The sequence below is a fragment of the Podarcis tiliguerta genome, assembly GCF_965153285.1.
Source record: "Podarcis tiliguerta genome assembly, chromosome: 8".
NCBI lineage: Eukaryota > Metazoa > Chordata > Lepidosauria > Squamata > Lacertidae > Podarcis > Podarcis tiliguerta.
Window position 1 is genome coordinate 59,290,321 of NC_139541.1, and position 26,476 is coordinate 59,316,796.

A 26,476-nucleotide genomic window follows, 5' to 3' on the forward strand; every position below is an offset into this window, starting at 1 on the left:
TGGATATTCCACCCCCACCACCCCGCGCGCGCTCTTTTACTTCTTGTGGGCTGGAGAGAAAACCCCGCAGGAAAGAAAGAAAGGAAAAAAAAAGGGACAGGGAAGTGCCTTGTTTTCATAATTTGGCCATTCTGCAGTATTTTATCTCTATGTTCCTTCTGCAACGCGAAGGGAGAGGGGTTAACGCAGGCTACGTGGGGGCAGTGCTGCGGAGGAAATCCTGCCTCTCAATTGGTTCGTGCTAGGATGACAACCAGCGTATGGGCGGAGGCAGGTTGCGATTGGCTAAGGTCTGAGGAGCGGGGGGCAAACTCTCAGCAAGAGCGGGAAGACTCGAATTCGGAGGCGCGAGGGAGGCTTTGGCGCTTTTCGCTCGTCGGCGTCAGGCGCCATGGCGGCGGCGACTGAGGTGAGTCCAGTGTAGGTTTGGCTCGCGCCTGGAAACTGCCTCCAGTCAGCGGCTGGCGGTGCGAGGGGAAGACGGAGGACATTTGCCTTGGCGGCTGTCGGCGGCCCAGCGGGAACCACCTAAGGGATCAAGAACTACAACTCCCAGCATACATTGCGGCTAACCTCGGGTGTCCTGGGGGCCCCTCAGTGTCTTTGGAATACTGTATGGTCCTCGGAGGGGGAATGCAGTGCTACCGTTTCAGACTTGTGTATATGTGCTTTTAATTTGTTTTGTTTTGTTATTCATTCATTGCCTTAATATCCTACATTTTCATCCATGGTCCTACCCCCACCTCGTTTAATTCCCCTCAACAACCCTGTGAGGTAGGTTAGGCTGAGAGGTAGTGACTGGCCCACGGTCACCCAGTGAGCTCTCTCCCACGCCTGCCTTGTATAACTTTGATCTTTCCACTACTGTGCAACTTACATCCGTGGGAACTTCTACTATGCAGTCTGTTAAGCGTGCTGAGTTTGATAAATGTACCATGCAGCAGTTTCTGGTTTTGATTTTTAAATGAGAAGCATGTCACTGTTGTGTTAATCATGCCAGACTCACTCTCTGGGCAATCTTGCCATGCAGACATTAGATAATGGAACCCTGAAGAACTCTGCTTCTAAGGGCCCAATGTCATTTTCTTTGCAGTTGGGAGGTGAAGGGTGCTGGAGTTGGCTTCTATTTTAAAATTCCATTATCAAAACATTTACATGTCTTTGTCTCTTTTGTCATACTTACAAATGTTTGTGGCTTACAGATTCTGTTGGATGTCGAGGATCTGAAATCTCAGGAAGCGTCTGACAGTGATTCAGACAGTGGACAGGGAAGCTGTGAAATGACCTCTCCAGCACAGATAAACAAAGGAGTTGCATCTGTTGATGATGAAGGTCAGTAATTTACTGTCTTTAAAAACAAAAGGGCATTACAGAGGTCATTGCATTATTTCAAAGAAATGTCCTATACAACAGTAAATATATCTAACATATATAAATGTGACACATATATAATTTACCCAACATCATGCACGCAGTAAGTTAATCCATTTTTCATAGGAGCCCCTCCATGCATATCTGACACCTCCCTGTCTACCCCTCTCCCACAAAGTTTTGAAAGCCATTTTGATATTGGGACTGCTTTCCTGAAACTGATTTAAAAAAATAAAAAAAAATCTTAGTATTTTCTAAAGTGGCAAACAATAGAACTGAACATTAAAGCCAAAACATAACAAGGCTTGCTGAAGCCGATTTAAGAAGGAAATAATTACATGCACACACCTGGTCCTTACACTCCTATGAGCTGTAGTAGTTTTTGGGTTGTTACCAGAGCAGGGGGGAAATAGAGCCTACAGGAGCTAAATTGCACAATAAAGTTCAATTAAATTACATTGAATTCAGCATCGCTTATCTTTAACTGCAGTATGTAACTGAATCTGCAATATTTCAAGTGAGGAAAAGAGGGTAAGAAATAAGTTTAACTGCTTTAAAAATATGTGTGTGTTTAAAAAAGGGGTGCATGCCATAAATATGTGAAACTTACATTTTTGACAGATTCTGATGAAGAGATATATGTGAGTAAGAGAGTCAAATGTAAGAAGATCCTCCCAGACAGTGACAGTGAAAGAGAAGACCTGGCTCCTGAGAAATCGGAGGCTGCAACTGGGGATATGGAAAGCATGAAGGAAAATGGTGATACATTTGCTACTAAGGAGAAGAAATCCAACCTAATCTGCAAGGCTCTGCAAGACAGTGATGATGATGAAGTGGACAACTTGTTCCATAATAAGAACCTTGGAGTGTATCCAGAGCTTGGCTTGCCTGAACATAAGTTGGAGAACTCTGGGAAAAAGCACAAGAATCACAGAATTCATTGTACGAAGGAAATTACTGAAAAAGAAAAGGGTGCCCCAAGGAAAAGGAGGAAGGAGAAAGAAAGAAAAATGAAAGCTATTAGAGATCTTGTAAAGAAAGGAGAGGCAGAAGAAGGGAAGGTATGATGGGAATGAGAAGAACATTTTAAGGGATTGGGCTTTGATGGAATAATTGTGTGCACCCAAGGTAAAGCCCAGTCTAATGCCAAGTGATGTATTTACATTTTGTGATTCATGCCTCATGTTGCATTGACTGGCATGTACACAAGTGTCTCACCAGCTGCACTGTTAAGCTGAAATGTCAGCTATAGCATTATGGTATGGTAGTCCAACTTGCTGCTACAACAGGAGAGAATAAGGCACAGTCTAGATAAGTAGCTCACCATGCAACTGTTCTTGTTTTCATGTCACTTTAGAGGACAGATGGCCATTGCATAATTGAATGTTCCCCTCTGTTCTAAAAAAATCTTATATCGTGCACACCACCACTTTTATATAGAAAATGTGATGGGTAGGAGTAATCTAATGTAGGCTTCTTTTGATGTGCTGATTTTCCATGTATAAACATTGATTGAATGCTTACCCACAACATATAATCCTTTGCTCAGTGTGAAGCAGTACAGGCCAGAGACAGTTTTATTGCATGTTAAGTTGTTTGTCTAAACTGGGTCAGGGTTTGAATGCAAATAGGATGGGGAGCATGTGGGTGCTACAGATGTTTTTGTACTTTTTGCTTCTATCAGCCTCAGCCAATGTGACTGGTTGTCAGGAATGATGAGAGTTGTATTCCAATAGTATCTGGAGGGACAGAGATGCCCCACTTCTACTGTGGTGCATGGTATAGCATGGGGCCTTGCACTACAGGCGTCTCCCCACTTTTACGTGCAGTCGACTCACACGTGATCACGTATACATGTGGTACTGGGAAATAAATAAAATAATAAAATAAAATAAAACGGAATCATACCAGGAAATGACAGAAGAGAGAGTCTTCATGGCTTATAAGGAAAGCATCTCTGGATCCTAAAGGTGATGTCAGTGAGGGAGGAGGAAGCCCTGAAGAGAGGCTCAGCAGGGCTTTGTTAGATTGCTTAGTCTCCCTGTAGTAGCAGTAGCAGCCACTTTCCAAAGCTACCTCCAGCAGGCTCCAGAGCTTCAACTCTAGATATTTGGTTTGGATTGAAGAGAGAGCTGGAGAGCAGGAAAAAACAGGTGCTTCCCACGTACATGATTTTCTGCTATGTGTGTGGGGCCCCGAAGTGTAACTTCCACGTGAGTGGAGGGTGGTCATCTGTGGTTGGCTTTACTGTGAACTTATAGTATGCAGTTGGAAAAATTGATTTCCGTTTTATTTATATAGGAAAGAGGGGGAGGTAGCAACTGCTAACTGTTTCCTGTATTCTACCTTTCTTGGGCCAGGAGGATAGTGAGAGGTTTTCTTTCAATGACAGTGGGTGTCTGCTGGCTGATAAAGACCTCTTTGAGAATGGCTTAGAGGAAGAGGATCCCCTTCTTCAAGATGAAGAGTCTCTAGAGTTGATAAAAGCTGCAGGGAAAGAGAAAGTGAAAAAACGGAAGGTGAGTAATGCTAAACCATCCAAGGAAATCATACAGAGTATTTGTTTTTGTTTACCTGAACTTATTGCCAATCAGTCTTATTGGATGATCCCAAATTCTAGTTGGGTGGTGACCAGAGGCAGAGCCTTTAAAGTGGTGCCACATTTGTGGAATTCAAGTGGAGAGGGTTACATGAAGATTCCAAAAGTACTGCATTGGAGCACCTTCAAAGCACAGCGTCCCAGTGTGCTAGACAGAAATTGGTGTGGATCTGCAGCAAACACCACAGAAACCTCAGAAATAAATATTTGGATAAATATTTGGTATTTCCTTAAGCAATACTGTGTACAAAAGTTTCTTTTGGCATGTTAAATTTAATTGCCTCTCCCATCAATACCGGTTCTGAGAGTGAACGCGACAAACAAGATGGATGAATATGAGGAACGTCTATTGAAGGAACCTAAAAATGACACCCACACCTATTCACTTTTAGTTTTGTTCTATCTCACTTTTTTGTATGGTACTTAACAGCACCTCATCTTCCATCCTGAGTATGCCTAACTTTTAATTGTGTCTAAGCCACATGTTTGCTCAAAGCTGTCTTTGCATTTTTGTTAAGGAGCGGAAGGCAGCCAAGCTGGGTAAGGAAGCCATCAAACAGCTGCACAGCGAGACTCAGCGGCTTGTCAGAGGTAAGATTTCAAAACATTTTGCAAGATTCTGTATGCATGTAGAAGGTTTCAGGTTCTATTAAACCCTGGTATCACCCACTTTAAAAACACCTTAAAGGAACTGTCAACAGAATGTGGACCTATCTTTGTCACAGACCTTGGACAGACATTTGCTAGGCAGAACTGTGCTTGCTGGGATGCTGGTGGCGCTGTGGGTTAAACCACTGAGCCTAGGGCTTGCTGTTCAGAAGGTCGGCGGTTCGAATCCCCGCGACGGGGTGAGCCCCCATTGCTCGGTCCCTTCTCCTGCCAACCTAGCAGTTCGAAAGCACATCAAAGTTCAAGTAGATAAATAGGTACTGCTCCAGCGGGAAGGTAAACGGCGTTTCCGTGAGCTGCTCTGGCTTAGTCATGTTGGCCACATGACCTGGAAGTTGTACACCAGCTCCCACAGCCAATAAAGTGAGATGAGCACCGCAACCCCAGAGTCGGTCACGACTGGACCTAATGGTCAGGGGTCCCTTTACCTTACTGTGCTTGCTAGAGCAATGGTCTTACTTGGTATAAAACAGCTTCATATGTTCCTTTTAAGATTTTTGTGTTTTTATCATTAAAAGTTAAACCAAGGCCATACTATTCAAAACTTTCCTTCATTGTATCCACACAGACCAGTTTAATCCCTTTGTTTCTTTTCTGGTAGAAGCCAACATCCCTCTCCCATATCACCTACCAGAAGCCAAAAGTGTCCATGAATTCTTCAAGCGCAAACCTCGTCCTGCCTTCCAGGGAAGTGCTATGGCTTTGCTAAAGTAAGTCAAGCTTGCTGCTAACTTGTTCCTTTTCATGATACAGGCACCTGTAGTTGTTGCAGTAGTGCTGTTATAGAATAGGACAGGATGCAGAATTCATCTTTTTGAAATCATAATTTCATTAATCTAGTTTTTCAGGATAAAACAAATATAAAACAGATCAAAAACATTAGAAACAAAACTAATTATCGTAGCAACAGTAAAAATAAAAAAAAGTAGATATAAAATGTTTTAGAGATTAAAAAGATTTCCCAGGATTTTAACAGAATTAATCTTCTTAGAAACTCTGGCTTTCATGAAAATAAAAAAGTTTCAAGACTGCATAGCTGTGAAAATATGCCTGCTCAGTTTTCAGAAGCCAGAAGGGTGATTAAGTTTTTCCAGAGGTCAAGTTCAGGGCTACAACATGCTGCCCAGTTCAAGCTTTTCCCATTGACAAGCAAAATCCAAATATATTGTGCAAAATAAACAAACTTGTGTAATTCCCCAGTTTACATAATTTATACAGGAATTTTTTTTCTTGCAATTTTTGGGGCTAAATTCTACTTTTATTTTTAGCACTGAGTACGCAACTGTCATCTCTTACTAAAAGTGTGTCATTTATACTCTGAGATCTAATTGAGGGTGTTTTTATGTACAATACTATTATTTACTCCAAGTTAGAGCTAATTCATTTCATATGCTGCAATGAGTGAATGCCTCCAACCAACCCTTGTATCTATTTTGTAATCCTGTGGAAACATGTAGAAATTATTGTGTGGAAGAAAAAGGAGAGGCTTAAATTGATATACCCCCTTCATCTGAAGATCTCAGGCCAGTTCACAAGATAAAAAATACATTTGCCTTGCAATGAAGAGATGGGGAAATGGATCCTATGTACACTTGCCTATCCTGACTTCTCATACCAGCAGGTCCAGCTGCTTTCCAGAAAGTGAGATGCTATGGCAGCCTGCTAGTCTGAGATTGGATAGTGATGAGTCTCTTCCTTAGCACACAAGCCCCTCCTTCCTCTCTGCTTGTACTGGGCACTGATGAAAGGGACTGCTTCCTTTTCAAAAATTGGGAGATGGTTTCTTTTCATTATGATTATATTGAATTGACTCAAAATGGGCTAAAACAAAATGAACATCAGTAGAACATGTTGCACACTTTAACTCTCCTGCCCCACATGAGAAGGCACTGTGCACATCACTGTGTCCAACTATTGGCGGGAAACTGTAATCATTCTTCAGTAATTCTCTCCCCCCCCTCCCTTTATTCAAGGATAAATAGGCAAAATACTGCATTCTGCCCTTAGACTGATTTCTTCATTTTCTGAAATGAACAAGTTTAAGATTGGTTGGTAGTGATCTAACTTGTATTCCTCCCCGCCCCCCCGACAGATCAACTAAATATCAGCCCAGTCTGGATGAAGAAAGTGCTGTTCCAAAGAACCCAGGTATCGATTGCAGTGAGAGTTGGAGAGGACAATTTAACCAACCAGCAGGGAGAGTATTGGCAGCAGGGCTTGATCTGCAAGCTTCGGCCCCCTTGAACCCTGCTTCTGCCAGCGCAGATGAAACTTCTACTGGGGAAGTGGGAAATTTGGCAAAACACTGTCTTGAGCAAAATGAACAGGGCAGTGATTCCAAAATTGAGTGCCTTGAGGAGGAGCTGAGTTCTGGAAAGCAAGAAAAGCCTGGTCAAATTCCTGCAGAATGCATCAAATCAGTACATAATGAAGTGGAAGAAAGCTTACTTGAGCAAGTGGAGGAGCAATCTTCAGAACTGGGTGCAAAGCCCAAAGACATTGTGCAGCCACAGGAAGCAGTGTTGTTAGCTCCTGCTGAAAAAACAAAGAAGTCCAAGTTGGATCGGCTTCGGGAGCTGGGAGTAGACCTGACAATCAAGCCTAGGCTGTGTTCCGGGGATGATTCGTTTATTAATCTTGATGAGCCGGAATCTAACAGAGGTGTGGTACCAGCATCTAGTATCTTTCTATGTTGTGATTCTTATTCGCTTGCTACTGCTTATATGGGAAAAGATTGAAAAGGGAATTGCTAGGGAAGTTTGCATTGTTGGGGAGGGGAAGGTAGAAAAATAGATTTTTCATTCTTCCATGGTATCTTCTCCTAAAATGTTAGAGTTCAATGGCCAGGTGCTATCTGCCACTTTGGATATTGAAATCATTTGTTTCTGTGTAATGTGTCTAGAATTGTGACATGCTTTGCTTAAATCAGGTTGTTTTTAGGCCTCCATAGGATATTCACTTAGCATGGTTTGGTTAAGTCTCTCGCTCATATTTAAGCAAGGACACTTCTTCACAAGCCCGCCCCCCCACCCAGTATTAATAATTGTGACACATAGCAGTAAAAAACATAAATCGACACCATTCCATTAGGAACACAAGAACCTGCCTTATATCAAGTAAGACCATTGGTCCATCTAGTTCAGTACAACCTACATTGACTGGTAGCAGCCTTTCAGTGTTCATCTGAAACATTCTCAGCCCTACCTTGAGATGCTGGGGGGGTTGAACCTGTAACCATCTGCATGCAAAGCAGATGCTCTACCACTGAGCTACGGCCCTTCTCCTTAAGGCTTCTTCAAATGCTTGCCATCACAGTTACCTAGATGTAGCTCCTAATTTCCAAAGGTGTCCTAAAAAGCGTCCCTTAATTCTTGACAGTTGAGGTGCTGTTTGAGGGATGGCACTATTTTATTGTCTCAAACCCAACAAGAGTTAAGAAGACATTTGACATCTTTTATTCAATTGTTAGTGCAAGAAAAACTAAAAAAAATTATGAAAAGACAGAAGATTTGACTTTTGCCCATAGGCTTAACCCCAGAATTGTGCCATGTTCACGAGAGAACTATTTTCTCCCACTTTCAACCAAAATTTCAGAAATCCCAACAGATGCTGGCATGGTGTTAAATTCTTAACAGGAAGACTCTTATTTTCCAACTTGATTGATTTTGGGTAACTTTAGATCCAGCTGAAGTAAGATTAATTGGCTTTAAAAAAATGAAAACTACAAAGTCTTTCACAACTAAGTAATTATAGTATGTTTTCTTTTCTAACTGCCCCCCCCCCCCGAAAACAGAACTAGATGCTTTGAAGGAACGTTTTGTGAAGCATGCACTTTACACAACCAAGCCAAAAGCAGAACGAACGGTGGGCTTGAATATCATTCGGAAAGAGACCACTCATGAGGGCAAGGAGGAGCTGAAAGCAGATGTGGTGGCCGTGACGTTGGCTGCAGAGGCTGTGGAGGGTGCAACCCATGCAAAGCCAGGTACGCTTTGAGAGAGCACAGGGTGGGGATGCTTCCATCAGTTCTCGGGTGCTTGTCACAAATAGAGCTGCAATGGTGGCTCAACCAATATTGATTACTTTGTCAGTAACATTTTTGATACATTAAAAAGGTGCCCCTTGATTGGAAAGCAGGTTTTTAGTTTCTTACATTTAAAAAAAATATGCAGATTCTCAAAGCTGCTGATGGCAAGCAGCAGCTTCGAAAAAGGGAACTGACTAAGATGATGCCTACTGCATCACAAGCATGCATCATTTAGAAAAAGACACAAAATGGTATTCATCTGAATTTAAAATAATCTTTGTTGCTCATACAGGTTTAATTGATTGACTCACATTTCCTTAATTGTCCAAGTCTTAGTCAATTGAATGACAGCCCTAGTCCCACATGATGAGTAGCTCTGTCCTCTTGATGATACAGTATCCCCAGTTAACCCCTTGTCGCCTACAAAATCTATGCTTCAGGTAGGACTAATCGTCCTTAAAGCAAATAAGATCTCAGAAGCCTGAAGCTTTCCTTCTCCTCTCCTAGCTGGAATTGCTGGTTCTCTTAGTCAGCACATGAGTTCCTGAACACCCCCAATTTCAAATAAACTGCCATTGCTTTTAAAATTAATTGTTGGTGGCATCATTAAAATGTTTGCCTGGGACAATGACATTTCTGTGTGTCTGTTAAAATGTGCATCTTAGCGTATTTATGCTTACCAGGTGAAAAGCTACAAATGCTTAAGGCTCAACTGCAGGAGGTCATGAAGCTCCGCAGGATGGAGGAACGCCAGAAGCGGCAAGCATTGTATAAATTGGATAATGAGGATATGGTGGAAGAGGAGGAGGAAGAGGAGGAAATGACAGATGAATCTGAAGAGGAGGAGGAGGAGGAAGGCAATCAAGAGGTGTTTCCTTTATTTTGCTTTACATTTTATTTTATTTTGGCCTACTTCAGCAAGTTCTAATGTATTGCTGACTTCTCATAAAACTGTCCAGGAACTATGAGACTCAGGAATTTGCGCCATGTTTAATATTGGCCTCTTGCCAAATTGATCTGAAATAAAAATTGTAATTAAGTAAATGTGGCTTCAGCTCCCACACAGCTAGGCATTGAAATCCAGGCTTTTATCTGTCCACCTCACTGCTGGCAATTTTGCAGCCAGAAATTTGTTATGATTTAATCATGAAGCAATTTCCCCAAGGAAGTACAGAAATTCAGGCAGGTAGCCACAGAACCCCGAAGGGCCACCACTTGCTTTGCCTTGTTCCATACCTCTCAAAAGCCACACCGTGGGACTCTGAATATAAGAAAGTAGGAAACGAGGCCAAGAATGACATGGCTGTACAGAGTATCAACTAGCAGAATATCTTAGAAGCTCTGTTGCAAGGAAATGAAGCACTACAAAGCCAGGCAGAATTGTGATGAACCGGTACTTTGGTTTGCTTTAAATATACATATCTGCCCCCCTAGCAAGACCAATTCTGCAATTTTACTATAGGCAGAATAAATTAAAGAAAAGGCAACAACTGTTGCATCTAAGTTTTGGAGTTCTGCAAAAATTTAGTATTTATTTAAAGACTTGAAAAGCAAGTTATGATCTGAATTATCAAAGTGGGGTACATTATTAATATAATTGGAACCTGTAAAATACAGCAATAAAAATGAGCCAAATCAAAAACTAAGGGAGCAGCCTCTGATCATAAAACATTGTGAATGTCAAGTAGCAGCAGATTCCTCTATTGCAGAGTTTATGCCACCCATGATGTCCAGCTGCAAAAGAGGGCATCTGTCTGGGCTCAACGTGTTCTTGGACTCTGTCCTGACACCTGTTTTTAAATGCTAGGGATTAGACTTGGGAAAAGAAGAAGAAAGAATTTAAGGAAGTACATATTCTTCACTGCTGAGATAACTCTTGCAATATGTTAGGAGGAAGGGCTTCTGAACCGGAGAATAGTAGTTTGAGATAGACCTGCTCTAGAAATTAAGTGTTAGCTTTCTGGATCAGTATCTGGAGGCGGTTGGAGGATGGATGGCGGCTAACAGATTGAGGTTGAATCCTGACAAGACAGAAGTATTGTTTTTGGGGGACAGGAGGCGGGTGGGTGTGGAGGACTACCTGGTCCTGAATGGGGTAACTGTGCTCCTGAAGGACCAGGTGCGCAGCCTGGGAGTCATTCTGGACTCACAGCTGTCCAGGGAGGTGCAGGTCAATTCTGTGTCCAGGGCAGCTATTTATCAGCTCCATCTGATACACAGCCTGAGACCCTACCTGCCCGCAAACTGTCTCGCCAGTGGTGCATGCTCTAGTTATCTTTCGCTTGGACTACTGCAATGTGCTCTATGTGGGGCTACCTTTGAAGGTGACCTGCAAACTGCAACTAATCCAGAATGCGGCAGCTAGACTGGTGACTGGGAGTGGCCGCCGAGACCATATAACACCGGCCTTGAAAGACCTACACTGGCTCCCAGTACGTTTCTGAGCACAATTCAAAGTGTTGGTGTTGACCTTTAAAGCCCTTAACGGCCTTGGGCCAGTATACCTGAAGGAACGTCTCCACCTCCATCTTTCTGCCTGGACACTGAGGTCCAGCGCAGAGGGCCTTCTGGCGGTTCCCTCGCTACGAGAAGCCAAGTTACAGGGAACCAGGCAGAGGGCCTTCTCGGTAGTGGCACCCGCCCTGTGGAACGCCCTCCCACCAGGTGTCAAAGAGAAAAATAACTACCAAACTTTTAGAAGACATCTGAAGGCAGCCCTGTTTATTATAAAGTTTATTAGGTTATTGTATTTTAGTGTTCTGTTGGAAACTGCCCAGAGTGGCTGGGGAAACTCAGCCAGATGGGCGGGGTATAAATAAATTATTATTATTATTATTATCATCCCAAAAGAAGGATGGGGCAGGCAGTAGGTAATGGGAACTGTGACCAGCAATCACTTCTTTATCCTTGCTGCTGGTGGCCCCCATTGTACCTCTTTTCTTAGTCTGAGCTTTTGGCAGATACTGGCTCCATCTTTATAAGGTGTTGTCTGTAACTATAAGGGCTAGAAACTGGTTTATCACATATACAGAAAGAAGAGACTAAAGAAGTCTAGATAACATGATGATTTTGCTGGATTAGATCAAGAGTCTATCTAGTTCAGCATCTTGTTTCCCATAGTGCCAAGCCAGATGCTTGTGGGCTTCGCAGAGGCAAGTCAGGAAGGCAACGTTCTTCTGTTGTCTCCTAGCAACTGGCCTAATCCTTTTTTTAAAGCCCTGTTTTGTAACCGTAGGTTTCATAAGAGTTTTCACTGTTCGCTGTAAAAGTGTATGCACTTGAAGCCAACAACTATCTGTGTTTAAGCATACCCATACGCAAAAGTTCACTCACTGTGGAATTTGGTATATGTGTGTGTGTATATTCCACTAGACGGTGGAGTATCTCCTTGGTGAGGCAGAGGAAGATAATGAGGAGCTGGAAGAGCAAGGCCCTGCAGATAGCGACAAAGAAACTGACAAAGAATCGGTTGATGAGGAACAAGCAGCTAACTTTGTGCACTGCACCGCTGTTCCAAAGCTTTCCTCAACAGAGTCAACCTTGCTGCTGTTCAAGGATAACTCTTCAAAAACAGGGTAAGCTTTAGTTTTATTACAGGGCTAGCCAACATGGTAAACTCCAAATGTTCTTGGAATCCAACACTGAGCCAGCATAGCCAATCACCCAGTGTGTCCAATAGCAACTGGAGGGAACCACATTGACTATCCCTGATTTATGGAGTGGTCCTTACTACCTTTTAAAATATGATTATCCTTCATTTGGGCTGTTACTGTTTCTTACAGGTGTTCTCTTCCAAGTGAAAAAGCTGAGGTGGAAGAAAGTGTGGGAAGATCACACAAGCCAGGTAATATACCTGCGTATCTGCAGCTGGCATGCTCTTATCTTGCCTGTTTTTTCATACTGTGCGTTTGAACGACAAACTAAGCTTTTCTTGTAACTAGAATATATGTCTTGATAACTTTTGTATGTAAGTCTTTCTGCTTGTTCTCTTCATGATTCAATGGGGGGCAAGCATTTTTCCAAAACATAGATATACTTCAAAAATTAGCAATATATTTCTTTTAGTTACAAGATAAGTTTAATACACAGATACATAGGTTGGTTAAATTTTGGGAAGGTCTGTCGAACAACCACCTTTGGGATAGATGTGATCTGCTGCATGCCTTGCTGCAAACCTATCTTGGCTTACGATCTGCTAAAGTGTGGATCAGAACCCGACTGGATTTGCTGCAAGGAAAACGTGAAGCAGTGTGTGGAGAGCTGTGTATATGAGAGGTGAAACTAGGAGAAAGATGTATGGGATATAGTCGCTGGATGAGTTATACATAACTAGGTTGTAGGGCGTTGGGGTGAGCAGAAGATCTTCGTTTTGATGTGGGCTGTTTTATGTAGCTTGAGCTGTTCTCATTCCATGTTTGTACTTCTGAAAATGTTCAGCTGTTTCCCTACGTTATTGCAAATGTTTCATTTTGTTGGTGACTTCTGTTTCAATGAATTGGTGGTTTCCCCTTGAAGATTTGCCATTACTGGAAACAGGATATTTCGTGGGATTGATTCACACTTGTGCTCTAGCAGAGCTTTATTTGGGGAAGACCCAGTGAATGAATTTCACTTGGCACTCAGTGATAAACCAGTTCCCATAGTTGGCGTCTGAGTGGAACCTCAGCCCTCCCCCAAATTCCATGGAGAGGGATGTGGCTTAGTTCACTCCTAATAAGCAGCTCAGGTTGTTTTAATTCCTCTAAAAATTAGTAGGGTTTTTTCATTTTTCTTTTCCTTCTCTTAGAAGATGAAGATTCATTTTTACTGCCGAACCTGGCAAAGGAAAACAGTCATAACAGCAGCTTTGAGTTGATTGGTTCTATGATTCCCTCCTATCAACCTTGTAATAAGCAACTGGCACGTGGAGGCAACTTTCTGTCTGCCGTTGGAGTCGTCCGCTCTCCTTCTCCCGGCTTTTTCAAAACAAGCTTCATCAGTTCTGCTTCTAAGGTCAGATTTTGATTTTTTTTGAATCTTTAACTAATAGTAGCTGGTCACTTGAAGAGCAAATATGTAACTTTAAGAACTGGTGCCTGAATTTGCTTTCCCCCGTCATCCCTCTCCACACGATTTCCCTTTTTGTATCATGTTTCTTAAATGGTGAGCTTGCAGACAGGCGCTGTTGTTTTTAAATCTTCTGTAGTCATAGTACAGCAGATCCCAGGGCAAGATACAAAACAACCATATACTGTCAATTCCAGCCTATTAGGCGACTGAGCGTATTAGATGACCCCCCAAATTGGCAGCTGCAATTTGGGGGTTCGTCTTATAAGCCCAGTTGCCCACTACGCTGGGCAGCAACGGGGGATGGGCTCAGCTCTGCGCTGGGAGAAAGCCGCCTGGCACGGAGCTGAGCCTGCCGCCCACTACTGCTGCTTTGGAGTCTCCGCAGCAGCAGCGGGGGGTGGGCTCTGCTCCGCGCCACCCATACCCGGTGTATAAGGTGACCTCCGACTTTGGAGAAGATTTTCCGAGGTTCAAAAGTCGCCTTATGCGCCGGAATCTACGGTACATTAAATCAGACATGAGAATCTGAGGACGAGCCTTCCAATGCTCTTGTTCCCCTGGCTAGTAGCAGAGACCAGAATGTATTTCCTTTAATTCTGCAGCCTTAGGGAAACCTTTCTTTCTTTGCTTCCTATGTCCAGAAATTCAAAGTTTTTGCAAATTGATTAATTTCTGTATGCAAGCATTATAATTGATTCCAATTTTGTATTGCTTCAGTTTGTTAGCTGCAGAGTTCTGGCCTGTACTTTAATTTTTCTAGTTTTAATTTTTAATTTTTCTATTTTGAATTTTGGCTACAGTCTGCCTTTTAATTCATGAATATAACTGTGTTCTGCTTCTCCTCTGCTTTAGAGTTCAGGGAAGGCATCTGAGCCTTCCCTACCCATAGAGGATTCCCAAGATCTCTACAATGCTACTCCTGAAGAGAAAAGCCCAGTTCCAACAGCTGGGAGGTTCCAGTTCCAGTTCTCCCTAGAAGACGACACTCAGAGTCAGTTGCTTGATGCAGATGGGTATGTAATTTGGAGAGTTGGCTCTCTTTTGCAAGTAACACTTTCAAAATAGGTAGAGTAAGGTTGCATTCCTAAACATACTTACTAGGAAGTAAAGCTGCATCGAACACAGTGGGACTTGCTTCAAGGTAAGCATGCATAGGATTGTGAATGGTTAGAACAAATAAACAGAGGGATGAAATGCACCCACTCTTCAGAGAATGGTTTCTCAGTCTCAGAAATGGAAGCCTTTGGTTTGCTGTTGCCTGTGTACTCAGTATCTATTAGTAGTAGATAATAGGCTTGAATCCTGGAACCCATGAGAGGAAGTTAGTTTGATGGTAGAAAAGGATAAGCTTCCACTTTTCAGTCCAAGGCACAGTATCCTCAATGACTTAGCAATGAAGTCAAATTGCTGGCTCTGTGACAAATCTTCAACCAGCAGGCCATATTTCAGAGTTATTTAGTTCACAGGCCTATTGGGAAGGTGTGTGTGTGTCTTGATCTTTTTGACTATTGGCAGCTCGTGGAATGAATCTAGCCTGAAAACAATTTTCATACAGGGCCCACAGCCCTACCAAATCTTAACCCAAGGTGTAAAAAACTTTGCTCACAGTCTGGAGTGGAGTGAAATCATTTTCAAGTTATTTTTACAGTGGTACCTCGGGTTACATATGCTTTAGGTTACATACACTTCAGGTTAGACTCTGCTAACCTAGAAATAGTATCTTGGGTTAAGAACTTTGCTTCAGGATAAGGACAGAAATTGTGCTCCGGCGGCGCAGCAGCAGCGGGAGGCCCCATTAGCTAAAGTGGTGCTTCAGGTTAAGAACGGACCTCCGGAATGAATTAAGTACTTAACCCGAGGTACCACTGTATTTTGATTTATACCACGCCCTTCAAGAGGTTCCCAAGGCAGCTTACACAAAGTTAAAGCTACTGTTAAACAAATTAAAACAAATATATTGAAGTGCCACAATATAAAGGCAGCCAACAGGATTATACCAAGAAGCATAACAAGAATGCACAAGCGTTTAAAAACCCTGGGAAAATAAAAACCACATCCACACTTCCCCACCCCTGTTCCTCTGCTTTCTTTGTGTCAAAGTTTAGATTGAACATTCCTTGAGAAACTGTAAAATTCTTTCACGTTGATGACACTGTATACACAAACCAAGTAAATAAGAGTTGTCTAAGGTAGGTAAGTCCTAAAAGAAAATGCTGAAACAGTTACACAATGGTGTTTACCCTGTGTGAGTGCACCTACAGAAGAAGCATCCCAAAAGGTCCATGTTGGAGACCTTTCCTGGCAAACCACCTGAGCTTCTTCTGATGACTGTGGACTTTTTCAAAGACGGTCATTAATTTTGCTTTCAGGTTTTTGAATGTTGGCCATCACCGGAACAAATACCAGTCATCCAAGGACCGCCTACCGTTGGCTAGCATGGACGAGAACGCCATGGATGCAAACATGGATGAGCTGTTGGATCTGTGCTCTGGCCAGTTTGCCTCTCAGAACAAGTGTCCTCCCAACACTTACCATGGCAAGAAGCAGAACATGGAAGAGCTGCTTAACCTTTGCTCTGGAAAGTTTGCTTCTCAGAGTAAGTTGTGGATCTTGCTCCTCATAGCAAGAGCTGGGGTTGCACATACCACCTTTGGTAGGCTTTTGCTAAATTCTACACCCAGAATATGATGATCAAACCAAAGGGAAAGAGGCTAGTAGGTACTTTGTTTTGGCAAGTAAATTTAACAGCTTTGTCTGTGGATTTTTTTTTAATGGCAATTTTATTCCATTAAAAATAATTTTTACTCTTGTAAAATTTTCAATTTACACACTGCTGAAGGCTGCTTGCAGCATAGTAGATACATGTAGGAAAACAATAAACAAGATAAGGAGGTAAGAACAGCATATATAACAATGTGATTAAGGAAACCTGTATAAAATGCAACAGCTTAGTAGTCTGACTGCTTGCCCGAAAAGCTCTTGTTGTGACTGAAGGGCACTGTCAAGGGAGCTAGAAGTCCCATCCCAGGAAAGAAGTTCCTCAACCTGGCAGAAGTTTCAGTAAAGTGGGGTGTGGAGGTACAAATGTGAAAATTGCAGTTTTAAGCAACAGTAGAGTTTGAGTAAAGGAAGGATGGAAAGACACTGAGGATTTTTTTTTCTTATTTGAAACCAAATAGTTTTAATGAGGAGAAATAGCAAAGATGGGCGCAACACAGAAGCTAGCACAACAGAGCCTTTCCAAATTCTCTTCTTGCTGTACCCAAACCTTAGTTTTAAACATAGTGTCTCCCCTGCTTGGTCTATTATCATCATTATTTATTGACATTAGATTTATTACCCACCCTTCACCAGCAGGTCCCAAAATTTTAAAATAGAAGTAGTTAAACAGATTACAATCACATCTTGGGAATCAATGGCTGAGTCCAACCTCTGCCACTGTTGACAATTGTCAATTCTCAGTCTTAGTATCTCTCCATCCCTGTTTTACTTAAACCCCTGCTGTTGCTTAAAACTGCAATTTTCCTCTAAGTGATACCCACCTTTCACTTTACTCAGACTTTTGCTATTGCTTGAAACAGCCACTTTTTCCCTTTCATTGTTCCTCTTTTCTTACCTCCATGTCATAGTCGCTGCTGCTGTGCATCCAGCCTTCTCTTCTTCTCCCCTTCCCTGACTTTATGCAAACCCTCCAATGGGAGCTGTGTGATGACGTTCTTACATTATAATATATAGAGAAATAAAAGCTCCCAAGATTAGGTAGAGGAATTGCTGTTTCTTTAGCAGCAGCAGCTTTTTAATAAGTTGAAGGGCTGGGGATACAAGAACACTTTATCTGGGACCAGCTGGGTTCTTCCTGTTGGACCCTGTTCCAGTGACATCTCAATTCTGGTTTCTTTCTCAGATTCTCCCATTCGATCCTCCTCAGCAAACCCTAAACTGGAAAAAGAGAACAGCACTGATGATCCAATGGCTGAGGCAGTAGCTCTTTGTTCTGGCTCTTTTTCAACAGAGAGGTAAGCCTTGGAGATGTGCAACTCAGTTCTCCAAAGGTTTTCCTCTCCTTCAGTAGAGGGAGCATGAAAACATCCATTGTATTGAGATAATCGGTAGGACTGGGAGGAGAAAACTTCTCAATTAAGCAAAATTTTTCACTGGCCTAGTTGCCAAGAAGTGGTGCTACCTCTCCTTATTGTTTACCTTTCTACACCAAACTAAACTCCAGAAAATTAGCCGCAGCTAGTCCATGTGACATCTTGGAGACTGAGGATAGATAAGTCCTAATGCTTTTTGTTCACCATGTTCTGTCATGGCTAACTAGGTGTGACAGGTTGTACAGCAAGGGCGAGATGCCTGTGGCCCTCTATTGTATATTGGACTCCTTTGTTCCCACTTGCACAGTCCTACTTTGCTAGATTCCAGTTGCTAAACAAGTCTTTTTCTTCCCTTTTAAAAATCCTTTCTTGTAGAGAAGTGGAAGAAGATGAGGAAGAAGAATTTGGAGATTTCTGTCTCTTAACAGATGACCATGCCTTTGATAGTGAAGAAGTGAGTACTGCGAACTATTGTGGTTATTCCAGAATTAAACACCAGGAATGCATTCCACACAAAACCTTAACTCTTTCCACTCCCACCCCAAAGCCAATGTTCTACTCAACTAGTCCACCAGAAGCTAATAGGCAGGGCTGGGTATGCCCCAGAGTAAATGGATTTGAAGAGAAACTCCATTCTGCAGCCTGAATGTGCGTACTAAGCAAATTTGCATATTTTCCCTTACTTTGTGTAACTGATTCTGCCTTTAGTGGTCATGGGGAGTACCTATTCAGGGCACTGAAGCCTCAAGCCTAAACCCTCAGTATCTTGTTCAGTCACCCCTCAGGCCCCTGAGATTTCAACAGACATTGCCCTGTGCTCTTCCATTCCCATTTCTATTGCTTTTTAAATGAAGCTGGAGGCTGTACCCAGTAGCTCATTTTGTGGGTTTTCTATGCTCCTAAACAATCATCATGTAGACACCACCTTCTAACTGTGTTGTTTAAATAGAAGAACAAGCTGAAATATAGAAGGTAGTAAAGGAGGTGATAAGATACTAAAGAAAATCCTGAATTCATTTCCTGAAATGATAGGATGAAAAGAACAAAGAGGAGGAGGACGATGAGCAGGAGGAGGAAAAGGAAGGAGAGACAGAGGAAGAAGAAGAGAGTGAAGATGAAGTAGATGATGATGATGAAGAGGAAGTGTTAAGACGAAGGGAAGGAATGAAGAAGAAATTGTAAGTAAATCCTTCTAGCCTTTATAGTTTTGCAATAAACAGGATCAATGCAGTATATGAAGCTAACTAAAACAAAATAAAAAGGGACAGGCTTGAAAGATGTTGGCAGAGAAATCTTTCCAGGGGCTTTCTTGACAAATTTGCTAAATTTCATGCACTTTGAGGGGGATAATCACCTCCTCAGTTGATCTGCAGGCAGGAGAGCGCTCTCTTTCTCTCTCTCTCTCTCTGTGTGTGAAATCACACCAGTGGCTGGCATGGAACTTCAAGTGTCAGCCAACAGTGAAGAAGAAGAAGAGGAAAAGATTACTTAGATCCCACCTATCTGACTGGGTTGCCCTCAGACCACAAAACCCCGGACTCAGACCATGGCTCGATGCAAATTGGACACAGACTGAGATATGGGGGATGGTTAAGGCAAATCTGCTTTTGCGCTGAATGGTTGGTGAAGGCAGCGTGGCGCAAGCAGACAACAGTGGCAATCAGCCGCTGCTTGAACAACTGCAGGGTTTGACAGCCCAGTTCCATTTAAGGAAATGGCGGGCTGATGATGAAGCAGGCAAGGGGAAGGCTACTCAGAGTGCTAACCTGTTTATTTTTCTGGATGCTGCTGAAATGAGCTCGGTGACACACTCTTGTGAAGGCACCACAAGAAGGCAGCAACAGGAAGGAACAAGCTCTCGCAACTTGATTCGGTTTACCCTTGGCATCTGTTCTTATTTCAAAATATTAATAAACTAAATTCTGTATTAAATAAATGGCAACAAATGTTTCTGAAATTTATTGGGAACAATAAAAACCATGGCTGAAGGCAAAGGTTTTATATGATGAAAGGAAAAGAGGAGAGCCGCAGGTTGCTTGTCTTGCTTCATTTTGATTGGGGCTTAATTGTTTCTATTTTGTTGCATCTTTTAGAAGCATGGATTTGGCATATATTAATAAAATAATAATAGTAATGTTGTTACTATTAATAGTAATAATGCATAACTAGTTTTTAAAAATGTAGGCTTACAATTTTTGTAGGCTTAAAGACTGGGATGATGTTGAAAATTTCTATTGCATGTTAGGGTATCTCCTAACACGGGATTTGCAATATTTCACAGTATCTTTAAGTGTTGTACTCACACATTGTGCTGTACTTTGGTGATTTAAGCAGTTTCTGTGTGTGTATGGAAGTCTCAGTTCAACTCCTGCCTTGCAAGGTATAAATGTTTTCTCCTTGAAGGACTGAGAAGAGAGTCTTGGAGGGCTGGATTTGAGACTCTGCCTGCTAATGTTGGCAGTTCTGGGTAAGATGAAGTTTGTCATGATGTGCAGCAGCTCCTTAAATCTTTTTAGACTCAACTTGGATTCCTGGCTTTCTTTCCCTCCTCTCAAAACATTTCAGCAAATTGCAGGACTTCATGGAAGAGGAGGCTGAGCTGTCGGGAAGTGAGATGGGGAGTGAGGATGAATATGACGGTGAGGAACTTGATGTTTATGAAGATGAAGTCCTTGATGAGGTCCTCCCTACTGATGCAGAACTCCAGGATCAAGTCAACAAAATACACATGTCAGTAGCCACAGATACATCAGCTTAAAATACAGTTTGTGGTTGTGCTTTTCTGAAAGCACAGCCTTGTTTTTGAATGAAGACTAATTTCAGTTTCCCTCCCTTACACATGGATACTTTTTAGGAAGGTGATGCTGGATGATGACAAACGACAGCTGCGCTTGTATCAAGAGAGATACCTTGCTGATGGAGATTTGCACAGCGATGGCCCTGGGCGAATGAGGAAGTTCAGGTGGAAGAACATAGGTATAATGCTATCTTATTCTAGAGCAAGACCCATGAAGATGAATGAGCCATGCCTGATACAAGTTGATAGGCCCTGTTTGTGGTCGCAGGCGGGGGGGGGGGGAGGACAAGAAGGCTTATTGAGACCCTACATGGCTTGTTGTCTGTGTTCAGCTTAGTGGGTCACAAATGGTCCTGGAGGAGGAGAGAAACAGACCTTTACTCCCCACCATCTTTCAGTCTCTAAAATATGTAATAGCTGCTGATCTGTTTTACATTTTTGTGTGGCTTTTATTGTATTAAAATTGTAAGCTGCTTTGATACTTTTTTATGCAAATATGCTGTCTGTTCTGCAGGCTACATTGGTAAACCCAAACTCCAGCTGGAGGGTCTCTCGCTTTCCCCTTCTATCCCTACCACAACTGTCCAAATCCTCATCTCTTTTTCCCCCAGCAGGCTCACAATGCTTTTTCTGCATTTAACACTTTTACTTCTAAGTAGAGCATTTCAGGCAGCAGTGGCCAGAACCAAATCCCTTTCTTCTCCATTTTCAGACAATGCTTTTCAGGAGGATATGTTGCAGAATGATGCAGAGAACGATGATGAAAACGAAGACCACCTGGATGAGACAGAGGCGAAGTGGAGGAAGGAGCGCTTTGAGCGGGAGCAGTGGCTTCGGGAACAGGTAGCTTACCTTCGTGGATAGACTTCTTCCTGGACCATTTCATTTAGCCTGCTTTTATGACAGACTGAGATGAGACCTGAAATGTCCCCCCCCTATCTGTTCTTGGTTACGAGCCATAGATATTTAGTATTCTTGGTGGTGCAAACATTCTAATGTAAGAAAATAATAATACTGAAGATAGCATCTTCCACTGGGCCAGTATCAGTGGTAGCCTTCTTTATAAAATAGGAGGCAATATGGATGAAGATGTCTGTGGGAGTTTATAAACTTGATGGTGAAAAGGTTTTAAAACACCTTTTAATGTCAGTTAATGGATTGTGAAGTAAGAACTGTGCCAGTATCTTGCAAGTAAAGCAAAATTTCAGTAATAAATTCTTTTATGGATTATTTCACAAATGTATGTTTTTTTTAAAAACATACATAACTTGTTTTAAGTATACCTCTAAAAGGCACAAAAATTGGCATCCCTTGTCAGAGAGGTAAGATCGGCTGCAATTCCCTGAAGAGGGTACATTCAGTGACAGATGCAAGTTTGCTGCCACATAACGGTTGGAACTGGCCTCTTAAGTCCAAAGAGTGGTATACAGCTAAATAATTCTGCCAGCACAAGCAGAACTTCCCCTCCCTCTCCTCTCCCCATATGCCCCCTAACTCTACTTGGGAAGGTTGAGGGAAACCCACAACAGATTTAGGGGGTGCAAGCAGGGAGGGGAAGTTCCATTGTGCCGTTCCAGAAATGTTTGCATTAGTGGAACTGTTTTGTTGGGCTCCTCCCAAAGTGTTGTTTTTTTTAAGCGAAAGCACATGACTAGTAAAAGTGTCCTTCATTAAAGAAACTGCACCTTTTTTCAGTTACTTTTTGTTCCATGCTTATAATGATGTGGTCTAATGAAAATTCTGCTTATTTACAGTCGGAGAAAGGGGAAGAGGAGGATATCGATGAAAACAGCCAGTTCATGAAACTGGCTAAAAAAGTCACTGTCAAGTCCCTACAAAAGAAAGGTACACCTGTTTCTTACTGAAGTGCTATGAATGCTAGCAGAACCTTAGCAGAATGGGGATGGGTGAGCACCAAAATTCCACACCAAGGCTGCAGGTTGATTGAAAAAATACTTTTGCACCCTAGTGAGACTTTGATATCATTTTAAATATTGGTAAGCTATAAAACAGCTCACAAAAATAAAACTTCTGAAATGCCAGATCAGTCTTAAAAATAATGAGAGAGGCAGCAGCTAATATGATGCAACCCCCCCCCCCAAAAAAATTGCAGTCACAGTAGATCAGTGTTAGCCATCAAAAGTCTTGCATCGAAGACCTGGGCCTTGGATTTATGCTAATGCCAGGTGCCTCCTTTCTTTAATTTTCTGGAAAGAGCTTTCCATAAGTCAGAACACCACGACTGAGAAGGCCAACTGTTTGCCACCACAGGGTTGATTTTCAGGTTCTTTGAATGGTCCCAGCTGTGGCCATACTTCCAGGTGGCTTGTTCCTAAAACCTTGCTGCCTTTGTACAGAGCAAGTGGCATTGGGAGGGGAATTGGCAGATATGTATTATTATACGCTACAGTTCTTAGCCTTTCTCTTGCAAAGTTTCATAACTTTATCTGTTTTTTGCTTTTCTAGCAACTCCCTCAATAGCTGTACAGGAAACTAAATCACTACCCAGAAATCCATTTGAAACTTTCCGGTCTGCCAGTGATCCACAGGTCAGTACTTTAGTAGTTTTGAGAACGGATTATTTCTTTTGAGAATAGATTATTTCTTCCCTTCATCATTTCTAATATTGCGTCTAGACAGCTTTCTTTAAAATTGAAGGTGGGCCTCATTTTTGAGGTAGGAGTACCAAATTGCACATCGCTTCTCTTTGAACAGTGCAGGTCTGTTTGTATTATTTTATTTTAGTAAGCTAAACAATGGAGATCAAGTGGATTGCTAGTTCCGATTTACTTTTCCTGTGAGAAAGAACAACTTGACTAGCAGTTCTTCTGAAGGCTTAAATTGTGTTCAGTGTACGACTCAGGTCATGTTACTTCAATGTTATGCCTCTGGATCCACCCCTCCTCCTTTTTGCAGCTGAAGAATGGATCACTGCTGAACAGGCCCAAAGCAGTCCTGCAGAAACTGGCAGCCATGTCAGATCTCAACCCAAATGCCCCCAGGAACTCAAGAAATTTCGTCTTCCAGACACTCTCCCCAGTCAAGAGCGAGGAGACGAAGGAGAAGTCCAAGCCCCAGGTAGATATCTCTTGATTTAAATTGAATGGAATCATTTACTTAGTCTGCCTTTAATTTTTTTGTTCCTTGAACTGGGTATGCCGCAGCAGGAATGGTCTGAGGGAGAATTTGCACTCTTGGCTGGCAAGGAATTTGAGACACGATTATGATATGGATCCAAAGCACAGCTTTCTCATTCATACTGTAGGCAGAACAGCATTATGTGGCATTCATTCATTATACCCCACCTTCCAGAATACGATCCTTCCAAAGTAGCTTACAAAAAACATTAAACATCAGGGGAAACAATAGCATCCTTCCTATGGGGCAGCTGGTGTTAAACTGGTGCTGGGGGTGGGGCAGGAGAAAGTCCAACTGCAGCAGGCATGGGGGGGGGGTCTTTGCCTGCCTCCCAGTCTCCTAGAATCCTGTTTACAGGGCATCCAATGGAACATCCTGGGAATGGATTCTTGGGCTATTAGATGAGCACATACCTTTGTAAGTATTACTTTGCACAATCAGTAATCCAGTACTTGCATTAAAGGATCTTGTATATTAGGGCTAGAGTTGCTGTCAAATAAGAAGACAAATGGCAATATAATGAAGGGAATGCGTACAGAAGAATAACTATGGATGATTACCAGAGCAGCTGAAGGAAGTCCAAAAAAGACTTAATTTGTCAAAAATTTGGATAAAATTGTATAATTTTGTTGGAAAACTAATAAAAATCTTTTTAAAAAAAGAAGAGTTGCTGTTAGTCAGGTTTGATGAACCTAGGCTAGGGTGGCCAAAAAGCTGCCCTTCTTTATATATTTTTGTGCTCTTTAGCATGCCAATGACAACCCTGTTTGAGATTCACAACCTCTGCTTTAGGACAGGATAGTTAATCCATCCTTAGAGGCTCCCTAGGAGTTCAGAACCCCTCCTTCCCACAACAATATTTCATTCCTTCCTAAGTTTGTCAGCCTCCTTGAAGAGTGCTTTAGCAGGGACTCATTAGCACTGCTTGAAGGTAAGGAAGAGTAGTTTATGTTCAGGAGTGCAAATGATAGGAGGAAGCTGGAGAAGGAACAGAAATGGACAGCATTATCCATATGAAGAAAGATTTAAGAAGTCGGGTGTTTACAGCCAAGAGTGGAAAATGTGTCTGTGTTTTGGGGTATGTGTGACAGAAGCTTAATGATAACTGACTGATATGGGGGGCAAAGGGGCAGGAACCTTGATTGTAATCTCCCCATTACATCTGGCAGATCATTGCTCTGCTAGATTACCTTTTGGTCTGATCCAGCAAGGCAATTCTTACATTTTGCTATCTTGAGTGGTTTCCTGGCTGTCAGAAGCTACCTTGCCCTTCTTAAATGTGACAAAGAGACTGTGTGTGTGTGTGTGTGTGTGTGTGTGTTGTCTGCTTGGGCCCTGACCCAGCCAAATTGCCCAGGACAGGAATGTCACATGGCCCTCTTAGCAGAAAAGACCAGCTGCCATCCTATGGTCCATAATCAAAATACTGCTGAGTTATTATATAATTCAGACTTGAAAACAGCACTCGCTCAGTTGCCTGTGGCAAATAAGAAAAAAGCAGGGACCCCCCTTCTCACAGAGTGCAGTGTTCTTTTTGCAGGGTCAACGTATATCTGAGCCAATTAAGTTAATTAAAAAATTCTCGTGCTCAAGAGATTTTGTGGTCTCATGGTTCCTGTCACCTAGGTCAAGAAGAGAGCTCCTGTCGCCATTGCAACACCTTCTCCCAAACGGCTACGGCTCGATGGCACTTCAGCTCAAGAAACCCGGAGTATATTTCAGTACTTGGAGCGATAAAAGACGTGGGTGGAGAGCACCGATGGTGCTTGGTCTTGTTCCAGCTGCTGCACAGACTTCTCAAGGGAAAGAACTGATGCAACTCTCTCTGGAGTGGAACCCTTTTGATAATGAGATGCCTGGAATGTCACTTGGCCTGCATCCCTGGGTCCACAAGTAAGAGAGCAGGTGAAAGGGTATGTTCTACCTGTTGGATGCAGCTGCACCTTGAGTAGCAGTCAAACCTGCACTTCTCTACATTGGTCTTATCTTCAACTTGCACAATCTGCATTGCACTCCCAAGAAGAGTTCTGGTCCAGGCATTTGAGGCCTGTGTTTTCATGCTTTAAAAAAAATGATTACGGAGGCTGAATATCTTCCCCACCTGTGTTTCGCTAGTTGTTGAGGGCTCCCTAACATTGTATATATCTGAAAGTTCTAGGGCATTTTTAAATCAAGGTTTTAACTTTTTTAAAGGCAATTTTGGTTCCTTTTTCTGTCCCCCACACCTCATTCTCATGTTCAGTTGTTGCCCCTCCTTTTTAAACAGAACATGTGAAATTGTGCTGAGGAAGAAAACGGAGGCATGGAAAGTCGTCTTCTGTCCATTGTGCATCCTTCTCAGTTCTGCATACCTTTATTTGAACACTTTAAAGCTTTCAACATGAAAAATAGAAGGGGGAGGGGAGGGTTTTTTTTAACAGTTACATTCAGTTTTTGAGGATGGATTTGAAATTTGAAAGGTGAATGGAAATAAACAACATATTTATGGCTATATTTAGAAAGTGCTGCAATGAAGACTTCTTACAACAGCATCTTGCCTGCATCTAAACATCCTCAAACTTTGTACCTCCATGATCTCAGAGGAATCATTCTGAATTGTAAATCTATTCTGCCGGGGGGTGGGGGTGGGGGCGGAGAGAAAGTATAGTGTTAAAAATGGATGTGTACAGATGGTGAAAGATGCGAGGCTGCGCAAGCAGATTTTCAAAATAAACCAGTGCTTTTTAAATCTA

General features: G+C 42.3%; 1 protein-coding gene across 1 annotated transcript; it reads left to right on the forward strand.

The window, feature by feature from the left end:
- Nucleotides 1-82: 82 nt before the first annotated feature.
- CLSPN (claspin) lies at nt 83-26,476 on the forward strand. Its single transcript, XM_083454566.1, has 24 exons — nt 83-409; nt 1,203-1,332; nt 1,993-2,432; nt 3,732-3,890; nt 4,489-4,561; nt 5,241-5,349; nt 6,732-7,300; nt 8,433-8,624; nt 9,350-9,534; nt 12,039-12,241; nt 12,449-12,510; nt 13,453-13,658; nt 14,568-14,728; nt 16,085-16,311; nt 17,620-17,731; nt 18,185-18,263; nt 18,842-18,987; nt 20,375-20,539; nt 20,664-20,785; nt 21,319-21,449; nt 22,361-22,451; nt 23,073-23,155; nt 23,523-23,684; nt 25,371-26,476. Exons 1-24 carry the CDS (start codon nt 392-394, stop codon nt 25,479-25,481), a joined length of 3,936 nt encoding a protein of 1,311 aa, XP_083310692.1. The 5' UTR covers nt 83-391; the 3' UTR covers nt 25,482-26,476.